The sequence below is a fragment of the Lynx rufus genome, unplaced genomic scaffold (assembly GCF_022079265.1).
Source record: "Lynx rufus isolate CCGP_SWC_20201006 ecotype Redwood Valley unplaced genomic scaffold, mLynRuf1.p SCAF_2, whole genome shotgun sequence".
Classification (NCBI taxonomy): Eukaryota; Metazoa; Chordata; class Mammalia; order Carnivora; family Felidae; genus Lynx; species Lynx rufus.
Window position 1 is genome coordinate 179,026,205 of NW_025814834.1, and position 17,627 is coordinate 179,043,831.

At 43.7% G+C, this 17,627-nt stretch overlaps 1 protein-coding gene across 5 annotated transcripts in view; it reads left to right on the forward strand.

Moving 5' to 3' along the window:
• The window catches only part of YIPF1 (Yip1 domain family member 1), a 37,014-nt gene that overhangs the window by 11,915 nt on the left and 7,472 nt on the right, over window positions 1-17,627 (forward strand). For 4 of the 5 annotated variants that reach the window (XM_047083956.1, XM_047083958.1, XM_047083957.1 and 1 more), the window contains 4 exons: window positions 3,494-3,610; window positions 6,848-7,014; window positions 7,373-7,555; window positions 12,307-12,404. In XM_047083956.1, coding sequence (XP_046939912.1) covers window positions 3,494-3,610; window positions 6,848-7,014; window positions 7,373-7,555; window positions 12,307-12,396 — 557 coding nt within the window. In that variant the 3' untranslated portion in view covers window positions 12,397-12,404. The remainder of the gene's footprint in view (window positions 1-3,493; window positions 3,611-6,847; window positions 7,015-7,372; window positions 7,556-12,306; window positions 12,405-17,627) is intronic. The other variant, XM_047083959.1, reaches the window with a different exon arrangement.

Sequence of the window (17,627 nt, forward strand, 5' to 3'; positions counted from 1 at the left end):
AGATACTTAGCCCCACCTGTAGTCAAGGAAATAAAAACAAGAGATTATATTATGCTCATTTTAGCAAACATACAAATTGACTTGTCTTCATTCGTTCATTCAATTAATTCAACAAGTATTGAGCACTAAACTATTGCAGGCACTGGAGATATAGCAGTGAGAAAAACAAAAATCCTTGCTCTGAGGCAGTTTAGAATCTACTGAGCTTTATGATAAGTAAAATAAGTCAGATATATAGTATGCTAATGATAAATGCCAAGGTGAAAAATTTAAAGGACAGGAAATACTTGTGTAGGTGGGTGAATTTGAAATTTAAAAAATTTTTAAGAGGTGAATTTTGAGTAAAGGCCTGGAGGAATTGGGAGCAATTCATGTAGATATCTAAGGGGAAGGCATCTGAAGCAGTGAGCACAGCAAACACAAAGGCCCTGAGGCAGGAATTTGCTTGGTATGCTCAGAGAACGGCAGAGACTAGTGTGACTGGGCCAGAGGGAAGAAGGGAGCCTAGGAGATGAGGAGGGAGAGACAACATGGAGGGGTAAGTTGTGTAGCATCTTGGTCACAGTGAGGACTTCAGCTTTTACTTGAGTGAGAAGCCATTGGAGGGTTTGAGCAGAGGAATGACATACGCTTAAGTCAGATTTTCAGAAACATTGATACCAAGAGTTGTCAAGATTGTGCAGCAATGGGAACTAATGTGTGTCTAGTGGGTATGTAAGTGGTGCACGAATGGGAGCCATTTGAAGATTCTTGTGCCCTACAAATTGGCAGTTGCACTGTATGGTCTAAGAGAAACACACAAATAGAAGACATATAGAAGAATATTATTCATTGTAGCAACAGTGCTTGTAATAGCAAATATTTGGAAACAAACAAAATATTCATCAGCAGGTGAAGAAATAAGTGAATTGTGGAGTATTCATACACAGAATGCTGTAGTTTTTAAGAATGAATGAGATCTATGAGCATCAATGTGGCTAACTGTCAGAATAAGGATAAATGAAGAAAGGCACGTTTTTGAAGGATGTGAGTAGTATGACCCCATTAGAAGGATTTGAAAAAGTAGCATGATGGGTACACCAGTGTTTGTTGTATCATTCTTTGTACTTTTCTGTATGTTAGAAATATTTTATAATATAACAATGCATAATACAAACTAAATTAAGACTCCTTCCCACCCCACCCCATAATAAGAGTAGAAATTGGCAGGAAAGAGGGAAAGAGAAGGTGTATAAAGCAACCTGGCAGGCCCTGTGATGAGTAGGTGGTTGTGTGTCTCTGGAATCCGAGCTTCCTGTTTGCCTTCGGGCACAGGACTCAGCGACTACATCTGTTGTGTGTCACTGTATTCCTCGCACCTGGCCCAGGGTCTAGAGAACAGTGGGTTCTTACAAATAATCTGCTCTGTCAGCACAGAGCCTGATGTGGAGCTCAGTTCCAGACCGTGAGATCATGACCTGAGCTGAAATCAAGAGTCGGTTGCTTCACCGATGGAGCCACCCAGGCACCCCCTCTGCTTTCTAGTTATAGGTTCTATAATATTTTGGCCACTTGTGGTCATATGCTTGGATGGTCTCAGCCCGTTGACAACACATGGTCACTTTTGTTCATTTTTTCAACAAAGCTTTTGGCAATTTTGTAATCATTAAACTGTAGGAATTTTTTTTTTTTTGGCCTTGTCTGTTGCATCTTTTATATGGTTGGTATTCAGAATAATATAGTGAACTTGTCCTTGGTGGTAGCAGAGGGCTTGCAGGCTGATGAGTCAAGAGCAGTATGTGGAAAGCCAATAGTGGTGATTCTTTGGAGTATCCCAGTTGATTGCTTGGGCTCTCTTTCCCACCTTCAGGAGCCAGCTTGGCTTTGAGAAGTGCTAACCCATTTCTGCTAGTCATCTCCTGCGACACAGTAATTTTCTGAGTTTTATGATACGTCACGGTGCCTGCAGTTATGCTAAAAGGTATTGCAAAGTATTGGTGACATCAAAACATTAAATTCATAAAATTTATTAGGAATATCTCAATTTAAAAATGTTCTTTGTTCTACTTTTGTAGTACTTTTTCTAGATAAGGAGAAGCAAGGGTGGTGTTCATGAAATCAAGTGAAATGGAGAAAGGGATTTGCAAAGCATAGTGTACTCATTCACTCAGTGGAATAGTTGATAATCACTGAAAGTAGAATAAGCTGATTTTTTAAAATATTTATTTTTTTTGAGAAAGAGAGAGAGAGAGAGAGAGAGAGAGAGAGAGAGCATGAGCAGGGGAGGGGCCAAGAGCAAGGAAGACACAGAGTCTGAAGCAGGCTCCAGGCTCTGAGCTGTCAGCACAGAGCCCAACGCGGGGCTTGAACCCGTGAACCTCAAGATCATGACCTGAGCCCAAGTCGCACACTTAACCGACTGAGCCACCCAGGTGCCCCGTAGAATAAGTTGATTTTTATGAACAGCTATGGTAGAATCCCTAGGATATATTAAAGTGAAAATCGTAAAGTATGGAATAAGATAGATATATATATATATATATATATATATATATATATATACACATATATATATACACACACACATACATAACTTAAAATTTACCATTTTACCTTTTAAAGTGTACAATTCATTGGCATTGAGTACATTCACAATTATTGTGAATCCACGTATCTTCCGGAAAGCTGTAAAGCAAGGCTAAATGGATATAGATATATACCTACATATCTACACGTTATCATTTATATAAACATACACACACACAAAATGTGCATTTGTTTATACGTATATAGAAATCTCTGGCAGGATTCACCAGAAACTGGTTATGGCTGCGAGCTCTGGGGAGAAAAAATATATAGAGCCAGGGAACAGAGAGAGAAGGAATTTACTTTTCTCTATTTTAAAGGAATTTACTTTTCTCCTGCCTGCCTTTCGTTCTCTTTTGAACACTGAACTGTGTGCATGTATTGCTTTCTCATTAAAAAGAAAAGTCTTAAACACATTGCATGCACACATACAACCATGACAAACTGGTAGATTAAATGAATTCTTCCCTAAAGTGTTCTGCTTGCACTACTCTTCCGTTTAGACTGCAGAAGGACCTGTCTGATTTAAGTTATTTTTCTCTGGCATTAATTAACATTTGGCACTTAGATAAGGGAAGTAACCTTTGCTTCCTATATCCTGATGGTGAAGATTTAACAAAATGTCCATGAGTTTTTTGACATCCTCTAATAAAAGAAGCTATAAACAAATTAGTGTCTTTATTCAGCTAATTGTAGAAGGTATTTTGGCCTTTTCATTCCAGTCTCCCCTGTCTTTAATGCACCTAATTGCTGAATTGTGTGTTTACCTTTTATAAAAGAAAATTCCCAATAGATGAATATTGATTGCATCTAAAATTCATTTTCCCTTGCTTATATGAATAGGGCGAGGGAGATAACAAATTATTCTGTAAGAGTCTATAAGCTGGTGCTTCATTTTTTTGTCTGAATTTTCTGGTTTTCTTTGCAGGCCCCTTTTGGATATGCGCCACATTGGTCTTTGCCATAGCAATTAGTGGGAATCTTTCCAACTTCTTAATCCATCTGGGAGAGAAGACATACCATTATGTGCCCGAATTCCGAAAAGGTTGGTGAATAGCTTGACTCACTTGGAATGCTTTCAATTTGTTACCATGCGTTCCTTTTAGTGAGCTCTTGGGCCCCTGTCTCTAGGTGCTGCAGCCCCTGCTTTTTTGTATTAAAGGATTCAAACACCCTTATCACCTCAGCATTTACCACCCATCTATGTAAATTGACATAGTCTTTTTTTATGATGGTAACATATACATAACTTAAAATTTACCATTTTACCTTTTAAAGTGTACAATTCATTGGCATTGAGTACATTCACAATTATTGTGAATCCACGTATCTTCTGGAAAGCTGTAAAGCAAGGCCAAATAGCAATTGGAACTTATTCAAAGCAAAATGTGCAAAGTAAGTAAAAAGCAGTGTGCATGAAAGTCTCCATTGTAGCATTATTTGTATTACCCAGATGTTGGAAACAATAGGGGCATTGTTATTTAAGTCATGGTGACTCAACTAGCTGGGTCTGTAGCCACTAATTATGAAACACTTAGAACCATGTGGAAAACTGATAATCCAAAATTATGCCTTTGCTGTTAGCTACTCTGTTAGAAGGAAGTCTGCAAATGGTCAGGGTCTAGAAGGGAGAATGTAGAAATGAGTTTGTCCTAGCGATGGGCTTGTGGATGACATTGTTTTTAAAACTTTCTTTCTTGTGGCAGTCTTGGATAATTATACAAACCAACCAACCAACCAACCAACCAACCAACAGCTTTTTAGGGACTTGTAGGTGACAGCCACCCCAAAATCAGGGAGTTTGGCTTTATAGGAGATTGATGTGTGCCACTTGCTCAGTTCTATCCTTCTCGCCCCCCAGCCCCCTGCCTGTCTGCTGTCCTGTGAGAGGCTATGTACAGACTGTGTAAGGGCACAGTCTCTGGAACCAGGCCACTGGCTTCAAGTTCCATTTCCATCATTCATTAGCTTCTACTTGTTGGGCAAGTTATTTCATCTCTCTTGACCTTGGATTCCTTATCAGTGAAATGGGAATAATAATACCTATGTTATAGGGCCATTGTAAGAATAAAGAGTTGGTGTTTGTAAAGAGGTTGGAATAGTGCCTTGTACAAAAAAGAGTTCATACACGTACACATATATGTGTGTATAGAGAGATATGTAGTTCCTTTTGTGTGTGTATGTGTCTCCGTGTATCCTTCCTTCTACCCTCCATGACCATTTTCATAGAGTCAGACCTGATTCATTTCCAGCCCCATTTGTCAAATGATCCTGGTTTGAGTTTAACTCAGTAAATGTTAATCATGAGATATAGACCCTGCCTTCAAGTTGTTCAATGGTTAAGTAAAGAAAGTCAGGTAAATGAATATTGCTGTAAATGGTATGTGTTAATTTCTATATCAGAGGTATGTGTAGGTATATTAACAGAAAAGAAGGAGTGAATTATCCTGCCTGAGGGTCTGGAAACTCAGCAGAGTTTTTATCTTTTCTTAACCTCCTTGGTTGGACAGTATAAGGGAGTCATGGGATGAATCGTTGACTCTGTCAATAAACACTTTTCCATTTTATGTGAAGAGTATACATCCACACATTCAAGGTCAGATCCTGCTTCCACCACTTGTTAATTATTTGACCTTGACCAAGCCACTTAACTTCTCTGATCCTATTTCCTCATCTCTAAAATGAAGATGTAGATTATGTGAAATAATATATTTACATATCAGTTAATGATATGAAAAGCTAATTCTTGAATGAGCATTTATTTATCAATCAGTGTTATAAGTATATTTGTTTTTACTCATTTAATTCTTCTAGTGATTTTTTTAAATTTATTTATTTTGAGAGAGAGCGAGAGCAAGAGAGAGAGAGAGAGAGCGTGAAAGAGCATGCACACATGCAAGCTGGGAAGGGTCAAAGAGAGAGGGAGAGAGAGAGAATCCCAGATGGGCTCCGTGCTGTCAGTGTGGAGCCTGGAATGGGGGCTCAATCTCACGAACCATGAGATCGTATGGCCTGAGCCGAAATCAAGAGTTGGACACTTAACTGATTGAGCCACCCAAGAGCCCCTAATTCTCCTGGTAATCTTAGAAGGTAGTATATGCTATGATAATTCCCATGAGGAAACTAAGGCAGGAAAGTTAAGTAATTCACCCTCCAGAGTTACTTAGCTATAAGTGGCAGAGCTAGGATTAGAACTCTTGGAGTCCACATGCAGAGTCTGTGACCTTGACTGTTACACAGTGTTGCCTCAATAAAATACTGAGTGAAATGCCTGACACCCAGTGGATGGCTGTAGGTATATAGGTACTTCCCTTCCCCTTCATTTAGCTATTAAAAAAAAAAAAAAAAAAAAAAGAAGGCAGTATAGCAGGAGAATTACATTTGGCTATTAGTTCCCAATATGAAAAATCTCCTCTGGGAGCTGAAAACGTTTTGGCCAATCACATGTCTTAACCAGAGTCTGACTACAATTGCTTGGGGTGCCTTTGTGCTTGCCAAGAGCGTTAAGTGCATTACTTACTGATTTTCCCGTAGGAAGGGCTGGTGCCATGGGCTTAGCCACACTTTATGGTCCTCCACTCCAGAGGAGGGAAAATGAATCTTCCGGAGGAGGAGGAGGCAGTGGCGGCGGCCTGGACCATAATAGACTGAACACTGCTGTTCTGAGGAGCCACTCGGTAGCATTGCTACCACAGACACAGAATTATTTAATGAAGAAAGTAAAAGTGAAGAATCTGTCGAGCGATTCATCAATGAACTGAAACTCCCTATTTCAGGGACAGCAGGCACTCTAAATAGCACGCAGAGCAAGTTAATCTGCACCCAGGGCATTTGAATACATTTGCTCAAGACATCAGTGTCAGCTCTTGTTATACTGGGAAAGAGGATGTGTTCTTCCAAGGGGATAGTTGGCTTTCCTTTGACTGAAATGCTTGGTATGTTTAAACACTTGTATTGAGGCCCTCTGAAGGCTTTCAGTTGCATAATTCAGTTGTTCAGTACTGTTTGTTGTTATTAAACCAGTTATAAAAACCATATGAGAGACCACTGGTCATCACACAAAGACAGTGCTAAATCTTCGTCAATTCAGCACCGCCTTAGAGTGCTTGCTCTGTGGCAGTACTGTGCCAGGCGCAGGGACTATGAGACCAATAAGACTCGATCCCATGAGCCAGTGAAGCAGGTGGACATGCTAGGGAGTAAGTCCAGTAAGGTATTAGAAGTGCTCTGATAGTAATTAAAGGCACGATGGGGATTAAAACTTGTGTCCTGTCATCCTCAGTGTCCATAGCGGCCACGATCATCTATGCCTATGCTTGGCTGGTTCCTCTCGCACTCTGGGGTTTCCTCATGTGGAGAAACAGCAAAGTTATGAACATCGTTTCCTACTCGTTTTTGGAGATTGTGTGCGTCTATGGATATTCGCTCTTCATTTATATCCCCACAGCAGTAAGTACTATACTTATTCTGAGCGATGCCCCGGGCTTGTTGAAAATTCAGCCAGCATCATCATTTCTAGCCTGACACTGATGCACGCCTGAAGAATACCATTTGAATTTAGAGGTGCAGCAGGAATGGGGATAGGGAGCCAAGTGCCTTTGCTGGATCTTGAGCCCTTTGTTCTGAAAGCATTCGCCTCAGTCTGCATGCTGGGGTGTTTCTCCAGCTGTACTGAGAAACCACAGTGGCACAGGGGGCCCAGCTGCTGATTGGCTCAGGGGCCTTTACAAACACACGTGCCTGGAATGAACAAATGCCTCTCCGAAATGCCTCCAAAAAAGCCCTCCCCTTCCTCCTCTTCTTTCAGGTGCTGTGGATTATCCCCCAGAAAGCTGTTCGTTGGATTCTAGTCATGATGGCCCTGAGTGTCTCAGGCTCTGTCTTGGCAATGACATTTTGGCCAGCTGTTCGTGAGGATAACCGGCGCATCGCACTGGCCACAATTGTGACAATTGTGTTGCTTCACACGCTGCTTTCTGTGGGCTGCTTGGTATGGTCTCATTCCTGTGATCTTCCTGTGTGCCTCAGATACAAATGCTGAAAGACCTCAACCTGTTACTCACAACGAACGGGTCTTTTAAGACGGGCTCCATAAAATCAATATTGTTTTGAATAGACTGTCCTAAATGAGAAGCGGTAAATTGATGAGAATTTTTGATGGTAATCTCTGGCTTTACCTAATTTCTGAAACTTGGTAAGATTTGGAGTCTGGCCAGAGGAAGTCGGGGTGGATGAGTGTCTGTAAGAGGTTGGGGGGCGGGGGGGGGATGTTCAACCTTTGGATGTCTTTGCAGGTTTTCTGCACATACCTAGAAAGAGTTTTGAAATTTCCGGTTTCATAGGTGGAAAGTCTGAGCATGAAATCAAATTAGGAAAGGGGAGATATTTTTAAGGTGAATAACATTTAAAAGAGGTTTTGGGTTCGTGTATTTGGGTGTCTTTTTAGGGAGAGCATGTGGTTTTCAGGCAGGTCCAGATTGAAGACCAGCTCTGTCACTCACTGGCTGTGTGAGCTGGGCCATGGTACCTACCTTCTCTGAATCTGAACGACTTAATCGGTAACATGGGCATAAAATTTCCTGCCACCGAGGGTTGTATTGAGGATAAAATAAAATAATACATATAAAACAGTTAATATAGAACTTGTCCCACAAATGCCCATAAATTAGGTCCCTTTCCCTTGGTCCTAAGGAAACACGGTTTTATATCTTTTTGTGCACATTGTACACAAAAATTGCTGCCCATGGCCTTAACAAGGCCTGAAGCAGGTTTTTAAAGAACACCGAGTCCAAGAATGTTAAGGTCACTAATGAAGGAAAGAATGTGCCCACAGGAAGGTACCCATATTGCATGTGTCCAGACCCTTGGCCGGGTTTTACAGCTGTGGGGGTAAATATTTCTTTGGCACCATTTGATCTGTGATAGTTTTGTGTAGACAACCTGGGTCATTAATAAGATCCCAATACTTGATCATTGAACAAAGTCTCATACAAAGTGCCAAGTTCTGAAACACGGACCTGGTTTACGTGCAGTTTACATGTCTAAGCTTTAAATTTTTTTTTTTTTTTTTAAATTTTTTTTTCAACGTTTTATTTATTTATGGGACAGAGAGAGACAGAGCATGAACGGGGGAGGGGCAGAGAGAGAGGGAGACACAGAATCGGAAACAGGCTCCAGGCTCTGAGCCATCAGCCCAGAGCCTGACGCGGGGCTCGAACTCCCGGACCGCGAGATCGTGACCTGGCTGAAGTCGGACGCTTAACCGACTGCGCCACCCAGGCGCCCCTAAGCTTTAAATTTTTGAGACGGAGGACTGTCGGTCTAACTCACGGCAGAGTGACACCATTGATTTCGGGGACTTGGAGTCCCTGGGCTGACCCATTGTAACGCTGCTGAGGCCTTTCTTGACCTTTCTGTCTGCGGAGGAAGAATGTCCTTTCTCGCCATAGCCCTCTCACTGGTGTCTCCCCATGTCTGTCTTGAAAATTTCCCCCCATATACCTAGTTGAGTTGGTGGAGAGAAGAAGGCAAGAGAAGAAGCACTGCCTTGTTCAGTTCTGTAAAGAATAGAGAGGAGCGTGGCAGATTAGACGATGGGGCTGGGAGGTGGTGGTGATGGTAATATTACTGAGAACCTATTTCCTTTGGTGTGGGTGGCAGGGTCTTTTACCTCCCATGCCTGTTACTCCCTTTTGGGGGTAAATGACACTGAAGTTAGGATTTACCTGCCCGTCCTGCTGCTCCGGAACTTGCTGGAAGAGAGCATTATAATGAAATAAAAAGAGCCCTGGACTGGGCTTAGCTTTGTGAGCCTAGGCGAGTGACTTCGTTCTCAGAGCCCTGGCTTCCTCCTCTATCATGGAGACTCATATTTTGTGGGCTCTTGTGAGACTCAGGGAGATGGCCGTGAGAGCCCTTCATGTGTCGTGAAGGGTTCTTCAGGTGTAAAGAAGGTACTAAGAGAGCCCTGTGCGATCTGAAGCTGCCAAGGCCACTCTGCTACCTCTTCCTCCTGAGTGCCCCAGTGAGAGTGGCCCAAGGTCACACAGCTCGAAAGACAGGGCCCTTTCATTGGTGCCTCTCACTGGCATCTTCCCACCTCTCTCCAGAATGCCTTTTCCATCATACACCTGGCTGGGAAGTTGGAGGAGAGAAGGAGACAAGAGAGAAGGCTTCTTCTTGTTCACTTCTTAGGGAGTCCAAGGAGCCAGGCACGTTGGATGATGGAGCAGGGAGGGAACTGCAGGTGTAGATCCCCTCTTGGAGGGAGGTGCAGTTTTCTCCTCCTCGTGGAAGGGAACCATCCCATGATTGGGTTTAGCCAGGGGCCCTCTGTGCCTGGGGTTTTGCTCTCCATGCTGGAGATGGCCTCCTCTTATCTCTTCTGGAGATGTGCAGTACAAGAGGTTGGAGCAGAAGTTAGGAGATGGGGTCTGGTCCCAGCTCCTTCACTCCCTGCTTTCGTTATTTCCCCTCTCTGGCCCCTACCTCCTCACTTAGAAAACGGAGCTGCAGGAACATCTTTACTGTTGTAAGGACTGAATGATACATGCAACATGAACAATACAAGCAGATATTGTATGCCGTATGGACAATATGCCGTATGAACAATACGGCAGATATTATTATTAGTGGAAGGGCAGAAGAGAGAAGAATTGTCAGGGGAGGGGCACTGGCTGACCCACACAGCTTGGCTTCTCACTGCCCCAGGAAGCACGGATTGCGGGTTTTAAAGCTTCAATGTACTAAAGTGTTTGACAGTCCTCTATCTGCTGAGGGCCCCTCAGGGCTCACAGTTGTATGCTAAGTTGGCAGTGGACGCTCACTCCAGGTGGGGAGGACTAAGGAAGCACCAGAGGGTGCGTCCTCGACTGGTGGATTGGAGATGTACAAGCCTGCGTTTGCCGTGGTTACTGCTGATGGTGGACAGTCCTGTGCCCTCTCTGCCAGGGGACACTCCCAGCCCTACTCCTAGAAAGCCTGATGTTTCATCCTGAGGCCTCCACAGTGCCTCGTCCTAGACTGGACATAGTCTACGGCCATACCACCCTGAACACGCCCATCTCGTCTGATCTAGACTGGGCATAAAGTTAGGTGCCAAACTGCAGGCAGCACTGGAGAAGAGAAGAACGTAGTTTTTGGAGCCGGACAAACCAGATTGAAGCCCTCAGACACAGGGTTGTGTAGCTTTGGGAAAATCTCTTTGCCACTTGCTCATCTTTAAAATGGGGATAAAAATTGCCTATTACAGGATTATCGAGTAGGTTAATGATCTATGCGCCTGATGCACAGTAGGCACTCCCTGAATGACAACTGTGGCTATTGCTAAGTATTTGTGGAATTAATGAACTAATGAGCCGTAGAATTACAGTTTGACCTTAGAGGTCATTTTTTCCAATCCTTCCATTTCACAGATTAGAAAACTGAGACTCACGGGTGGAGTGATTTGTCCAGAGTTACTGTGCGAGTTACTAGCAAAACCAGGTTTAGAACCTGGCCTCTTGGCTCATTCCCTCTGATGAGGGTTTCATCCAGTAGCCTGGAAGAAGGGTACTGTTCCTGCCTCATGAGGGCTTTGTGGCTCCACCTTCACGATATCTGGAGGGGCCCAACACTAGCAGGATGTCCCCTGTCCCCTCGTTAATTTAGGGACCATTCTTTCCCTGCCTCAGAAAACAAGTGCCAGAAGGGACCCTGGGAGGAAGGCTTTTAGAGCTAATAGGATTGCTCAGGGAATGTGACAAACTAGGGGCGCCCTGTAGCTGGAAACTTTGAAATGGATTGCTGAAGAGCTAACATAGAATAGGAGTATGTTGGGGAAAGTTCTAGTGTGTCGTGTTGGTGCCCCCTTCTGGCTGATAGCAGCGCTGGCAAAATGGTTCTTGACTTGGCTTTTTATCCATTTAATCCCTATGCCCTTACTTCCAAGGGGGGAATCACAAGTGTGCAGTGATCCTTAATCTGTTAAGAGATTCACCTTTCCTTTGAACAACCCAGGTATTTTACTGGGCTAAAGTCAAGATTCGCAGACCTTGAGACAGGTCGGAAGATCCTCCTTGGTTTTTTTCCCTCTTCTATCTCCTCCTGATTTTTGACAGTTAAATTGCAGATGTTGACTGAAAGCATTTATCAAACCTTTCATTTTCACGCTGAAGAATTATGAGGTAAGTCCTGCCTGGCGCTTTCTTTCGAAGGTCTTTACCAAGAGCCAGCGGGTTTAGCAGCAATCTGTCGTAGTTCAGTTCATTAAGTACTGGCTGTTTACATAGTGTGCCAGGCCCTGAGTCAGAGGCTGGTGGCACAGGGACAAGAAGGACACAGTCTTTGCCTGGGAGGAGAGACTGTAAGGTAGTGATTAAGAGCCTGAGGAGCTTGGAGTCAGAAAAGACGCGACTCTCCCACTTATTGGCCATGTGCACATGATTGAATGGCAGCCTCCCTGAGCCTCAGTTTCTCATTTGTCAAATGAGGATAACAACAGCACTCCCCTGGGGTTGTTATGCAGATGAAGTCAGATGTAGTAAGTCCCCAGTAAATAGTGGCTAAATTTTAAAAAGTTAGTCACGGTAGAGTAAGTGAGATGGACAGAAACAGAGTCGGTTGTAGTTCAGTGGGATGACAAGTGTGTCAGAGGGAAACATAGGGGCCATGAGAGCCCAGACATACTATTGGCATGAAGACTAGAACACTCGAGCAGATCACTGTGTTTTAACCGCCCTCATGGGTTTCCTTCTCCTGCAGGCATACTTTTTTGATGCACCGGAGATGGACCACCTCCCCACAGCCACAGCTGCTCCAAACCAAACAGTTGCAGCAGCCAAGGCCAGCTGAAAAGGAAAGTAAGAGATTATTTTTTGTTATATTTTTTGCTGTTTGGTACAGTCAGAAGTGGGCAAGCGCAGCACTTCCATTACTGTTAGCATCAAGAACCAAGAGGGCCAGACCCTTTTTGTCTCTCCGATTCACTGTGGTGTTTGTGCACGAGCGTGTCTGCATATATGTGTCCTCTAGCTGAAGGCCTCAACTGTGAAATCCACGTGGCCCTGGTTTGATAGGTTTGGGAGATGTGAGCTCTAAGCCTCTTCATGAGAGGAGCTCCTGCCTTCTGGTCCTAGCATCCCCTCCCCTCTGCTCTCTGCCCCTTTCCCAGGAGCACAGTGTGGGTGTGTTCTACTTGGTTACAGTCCTGGTGGTTTTTGTAATTTCCCTGTAACTTCTCACCGTGGCCTCAGACCCGGAGCATGACTTCTCTTGAATTACTCACGGGGTTCTCCAAAGCTTACACATTCTCATGCCTGGTTTACTCTCTGGCCTCTTGGATGATTCCACTTCGGTGGTTAGCTCCGTTGGTTAGAGTAAAGGAAGTAAAGGGAGAGCCAATTCCTCCATGGCCTATTCCTTGCCTCCCAGTTCCAGCTCCTCCATGTTCCAAGGCTGCAGCCATGCTGGACTCTTGCCCTTGCCAGAACACATGCCTTTGCACTTGCTCTTCCAGATGGCTGAAATGTTCCCTCTCTTCCAACCGTCATCACTTACCTTGTGATCCTATTATAGCTTGTATTATACATTACTGTTAATGGTGCTTGAACTACTAATTGTTCGCTGTGCGTCCATCTGCCTATTCATTTGTTCATTCATTGATTCATTTGTCCTCTGTGGACTGGTATATCCTCTTGAGGTATGAACTGTTCAACTCAGTTCCATGAGAACAAGAAATGGGTATTACCCTTTATCTTCATTGCTCACCACAACACAGTGGATGCTCAGTAAATGTTTGTGGAGTGAATGAATGAAGCCATACTCTGCCCCTGATCTCCCTGTGGGCCAAGAACCTTTCATCTGTTTTGTAAGCACAGGGTGACCTTCTCCTCTCCCAGAGTAATTGAGTGTAGTGCAAAGACCAGGGCCTTTAGAGTCAAGCAGAACTAAAATGAGATCTTGGTCCTACCTTATACTGGCCGTGTACCTGGGGCAAGGAGCTTACTCTTTCAGAGCCTCGGCCAACTTCACTGTGAAATAAGAATGATACAACCCATACTCTAAGACTGCAGTGAAGATTAGAGATCACGTTTATAAAAGCTCCTGGCACATAGTTAAGGTACTCAGTGATAGATTCAAAGCTACTGCCCCTCTGAGAGTGGCTTGGTATTTGTGTTGAGATTTGGTGGTTCTCACTGACTTTACCTTGACCCTTTATTTCTTTTTTGTCAAATAAGTAGATTTTTTCTCTTAGTTGGGGAATTTGGGTTGCAGGCCTTGCAAATTGACAAGATTTGCTTGGTCAAACAAAGACACCTCTGGCGGGGTTGTTGGTAAGACAATTGCCCTGACCAATGGAATGACTAGGGAACTATTGTAAATGTCACAGCCCACCTTCTCCTCTTCCTCTCTTCACATGGGGATGTACTGTCAGAATCAAAGGTCAGAGCCCTTGCAGATAGGATGGGCTTCCCTCCCCCTTTTTATAATAAGGAAGCTGAGGCCAAGAGAGGACAGTGCCTTGCCCAAGGCCATCCCAGACTTTTGTAGCAAACCAACATGTGTAGTATCACACTTCATTCTGCAAAATACTTTCCAGATCACTCTCTCTTTGTCCACTCTCACCAGCCTTGTTGACCCCATTGTATAGATGAGGAAGATGGACTTAAGAAGTCTGAGTTGACTAAGTTCACCTACCTCTTAGAGGCAGAGCTTGGACCCAAACTCATATATTCTGAAGCCAATTTTGGAGGTTTTCTGATTTCCTACCTTAAAGGCTGATGTTGTTTTTATTAATAAAACTTCCAGGCTCCCACTGCTGGCTTTTGGCCTCTTTTTTGGAGCCCTCCTTTGCTGGTCTAGAGATGCTTCAGTTCATAGAATCCATACTTGTTTGATTGCACAACCTATCAGTTAAGAATTTAAGAATGTGAGGGCTGTATTAATTATCTATGGCTGTCTAACGATATTACCTCAAACCTAGCACCTTAAATGACACTCATTTATTAGTTTGTGGTTTCTGTGGGTCAGGAATCTAGGCATAGCTTAGCTTGGTTCTCTCCTTCAGGTTCTCTTACAGGGCTGTGCTCAAAGTGTTGGCCTGGGCTGGGGTCTCATCTGAAAGCTGGACTGGGGAAGGATCTTCCTCCAAGCTCACATGGTTGTTCGCTGGATTCACTTCCTTGTAGCCTGTTGACTGAAGGCTTCCTTGCTAATTGTCAGCTGGAGGCTGTCCCCAGTTTCTTGCCACATAGGCCTCTCCATAGGCTCACCAGCATCATCAAAGCTGTAAATGGAGATAATCAACAGTCAGGAAGACAGAAGATCTGTAACATAAAATAACCATAGAAATGATATCTATCACCTTTGCTGTATTCTTTTGATTAGAAGCAAGTTACAAGTCTTGCTCATACTCAATGGGAGGGGATTATACAAAGGTATGAATACCTGGAGGCAGGGATCATTGGAGGGCATTTTAATTTTATTTTATTTTTAACCTTTATGAAGGAATCATTAACAAATAAGATGATACAGGTATTTAAAGTGTACATCATCATGATTTAATATACGAGTACATTGTATGGAGGCCATTTTGCTCTCTGTCTGCCACAAGCACATACTCTAGTAATATGTGTGTAGGTGTTTACGTATTTTGTTGTCAATCCATACAGTAACTAGTAAAGTGTAGTTTCTTCTTTTTTTGATGAAAAATAGATATTAATAGAAGTTCTAACATTTTTCCTCCATTACCTCAGTGGGTTGTTTTTGCAGCCCACCGCCTTAGAATGAGCATGTGGTAGCTTGTTTGCCTCATGGTTTGATTGTCTACACATTTGTTCAGCTCCTCTTGCAGATGGATTTCATTGACTGTTGCAGAGAAGGCCCTAGGACAAGGCGGGTCTCTTCCTGAGATTGAGTTTCATGGGGAAGAGACTGAGTCTAATTGGACTTGGACTCCCCAGTGCTTGGCCCAATGCCTGCCTGGCACAGACAGAGCGAGTGCTCAGTCAAAGTTGGGTGGTTGGAGGTGACCCTTTGTAAGATTAAGGCAAGAGTGGGATGTGGGCTTTTACCAGAGGTGTCTTGGCTCACGGAGTTCCAGACATCATTTACTCTGTCACTCAGTGTTTACTTGAGGTGACTCTGTGGTCCCCCATGGACCAGGCATTGGGGACCTAGAGAATCAGATGCAATCTTCCATGGGGAGCCTCGGTCCATGGGTAAAATAGCTAAACATATAATAAGCAGATTATGTGAGCAGTGCCCTACCCAAATTGTGAATTGATGAGCGTGGTGGGAGCACAGAAGCACTGACTCATTTGGCCTGAGGGAAGGCTTCGCAGAAGGGATCTTGTTTGAGTCTGGCCCTGAAGGTTGAGCAGAAGCAATCAATTACCTGTTTTTCTGAAGAGTGGTCAGCTTCCCATGGCATTTGGGAAGGTGAGGTCATAGGTTGTTCATTGGGACACAATGATGCGATGTGGGCTCACCTCACTGGGAATAAGAAAATCTGAGCTCAGCTGGAGGATAGGGGTAGAGACCACAAGGGCAACAGTTGCTTGGATCTCTCTGCCTTGGTCGAGAATACCTGATACCAGCCTGGGTGAGGGGCTCTTTCAGTCTGCTCTTGCATTAGGACTTGAGTTCCTTCCTTATATTTTATTATGAAGGCTCCGACTAATGTCCCAGGTGCTGTAAACCTTCAGAGAGTCAGAAACTGGCATCTGAGAAAAGCCTGGACCCTAGGACCTTTGCAGACCTCCCATCCTGATTTATACAAATTTGACACCTTTGGGCTTTGCTCAGATCTATAAACTTGGGTGTCAGTGTCTCCATTTGGCCTCACGTCTACAAATGAGATAGTGATGAACAGTTTCTTTGGAGCTTCCCTGGCAGAAGCATCAATCGCTTTGCCAATGAGGGGTCTGTCTAGAGCCCCAGGCACTGTAGATTTATGTGCTGGCTGCCTTCTACTGTAATCTTAAGCCTCCCAGCTTTCACTGAAAAAGAATGGCTTCTAATCTCGCAGATAACCTTCCTTATATAAATCTGTGCATTGGAGGGCTTAGCATAGCATGGATTATGGGAAGAGCTCTGTCTGGAAACTCAGGATCACAGAGGAGCTTCTGATTACTTGTGATCAGAGAAATTACCCCTGTGTAAGTCATTGAGATATTATAGAGAATATTTGGCTTTCTTCTTCCCTCCTTTCCTTCCTTCTTTCCTTTGCTCTTTCCTTCCTTTTTAAAAATCAACTTATCACCTGAGGGCCAGTGCCATTTCTTCTCTGAGCCAAGACCCTGGGAAAGCCTAGAAACTACCTTGGGAGTCTTACTTTGGCTTGTGGGAGGGAGTTTCTGAAGGACCGCATTCAGACGGGGGCTGCCTTCCCAGGAGCAGTGACAAGTGGGTCTGTGTGGAGGAAGGTGGCCAGCAGATAATTATACTGCAGTGTGATGGGGCTTTAATAAAAGATGAGAAGAGGACTGGAGAAGATTCCTTTGTCACTAAAACCCTCCTGATTTGATACCTAGGGTTTATGTGCAATTATCCTTTCACTCACTTGGGTCAGGAGTGTTCCTTTGGTCAACTAAAGCTACAAACCCTTTTGCTATGTTTATACACATCAGTTCCATTCTTAAATAAGCTTTAACCCAGTGCTATCATCCTCTTTAACACAGCATCCAAACAGCAGGACTTTATACCACGGCTAACACTGTTTTCTACCAGCCCCTTATTTTCTACACCATGTCTGAAAAGTCCCTGCACAGAGAATCCATTTTCAGTTTCTGCACTATTTCTTCATTGCTCTTCTTCCTGGTTCTCTTTCTTTGGAGCCATTTGGGGGAACTTGGGTTGGAGAGTGGGTCAACACAATAACTTCTTATTCCTTTTTAAACTTATTTTGTGGAAAGTCTTTAAACACAGGCAAAAGTAGAGTGAACAGTATAACGAATCTCCACATACCCATGGCTCACTTTCCACATTTTGTCAGCTTGTGGTCAGCCTTATTTCATCCACACACCCATCTAGTCCCTCCTATTCATTTGAAGCCAATCTCAGGTATCCTATTGTTTGATGCA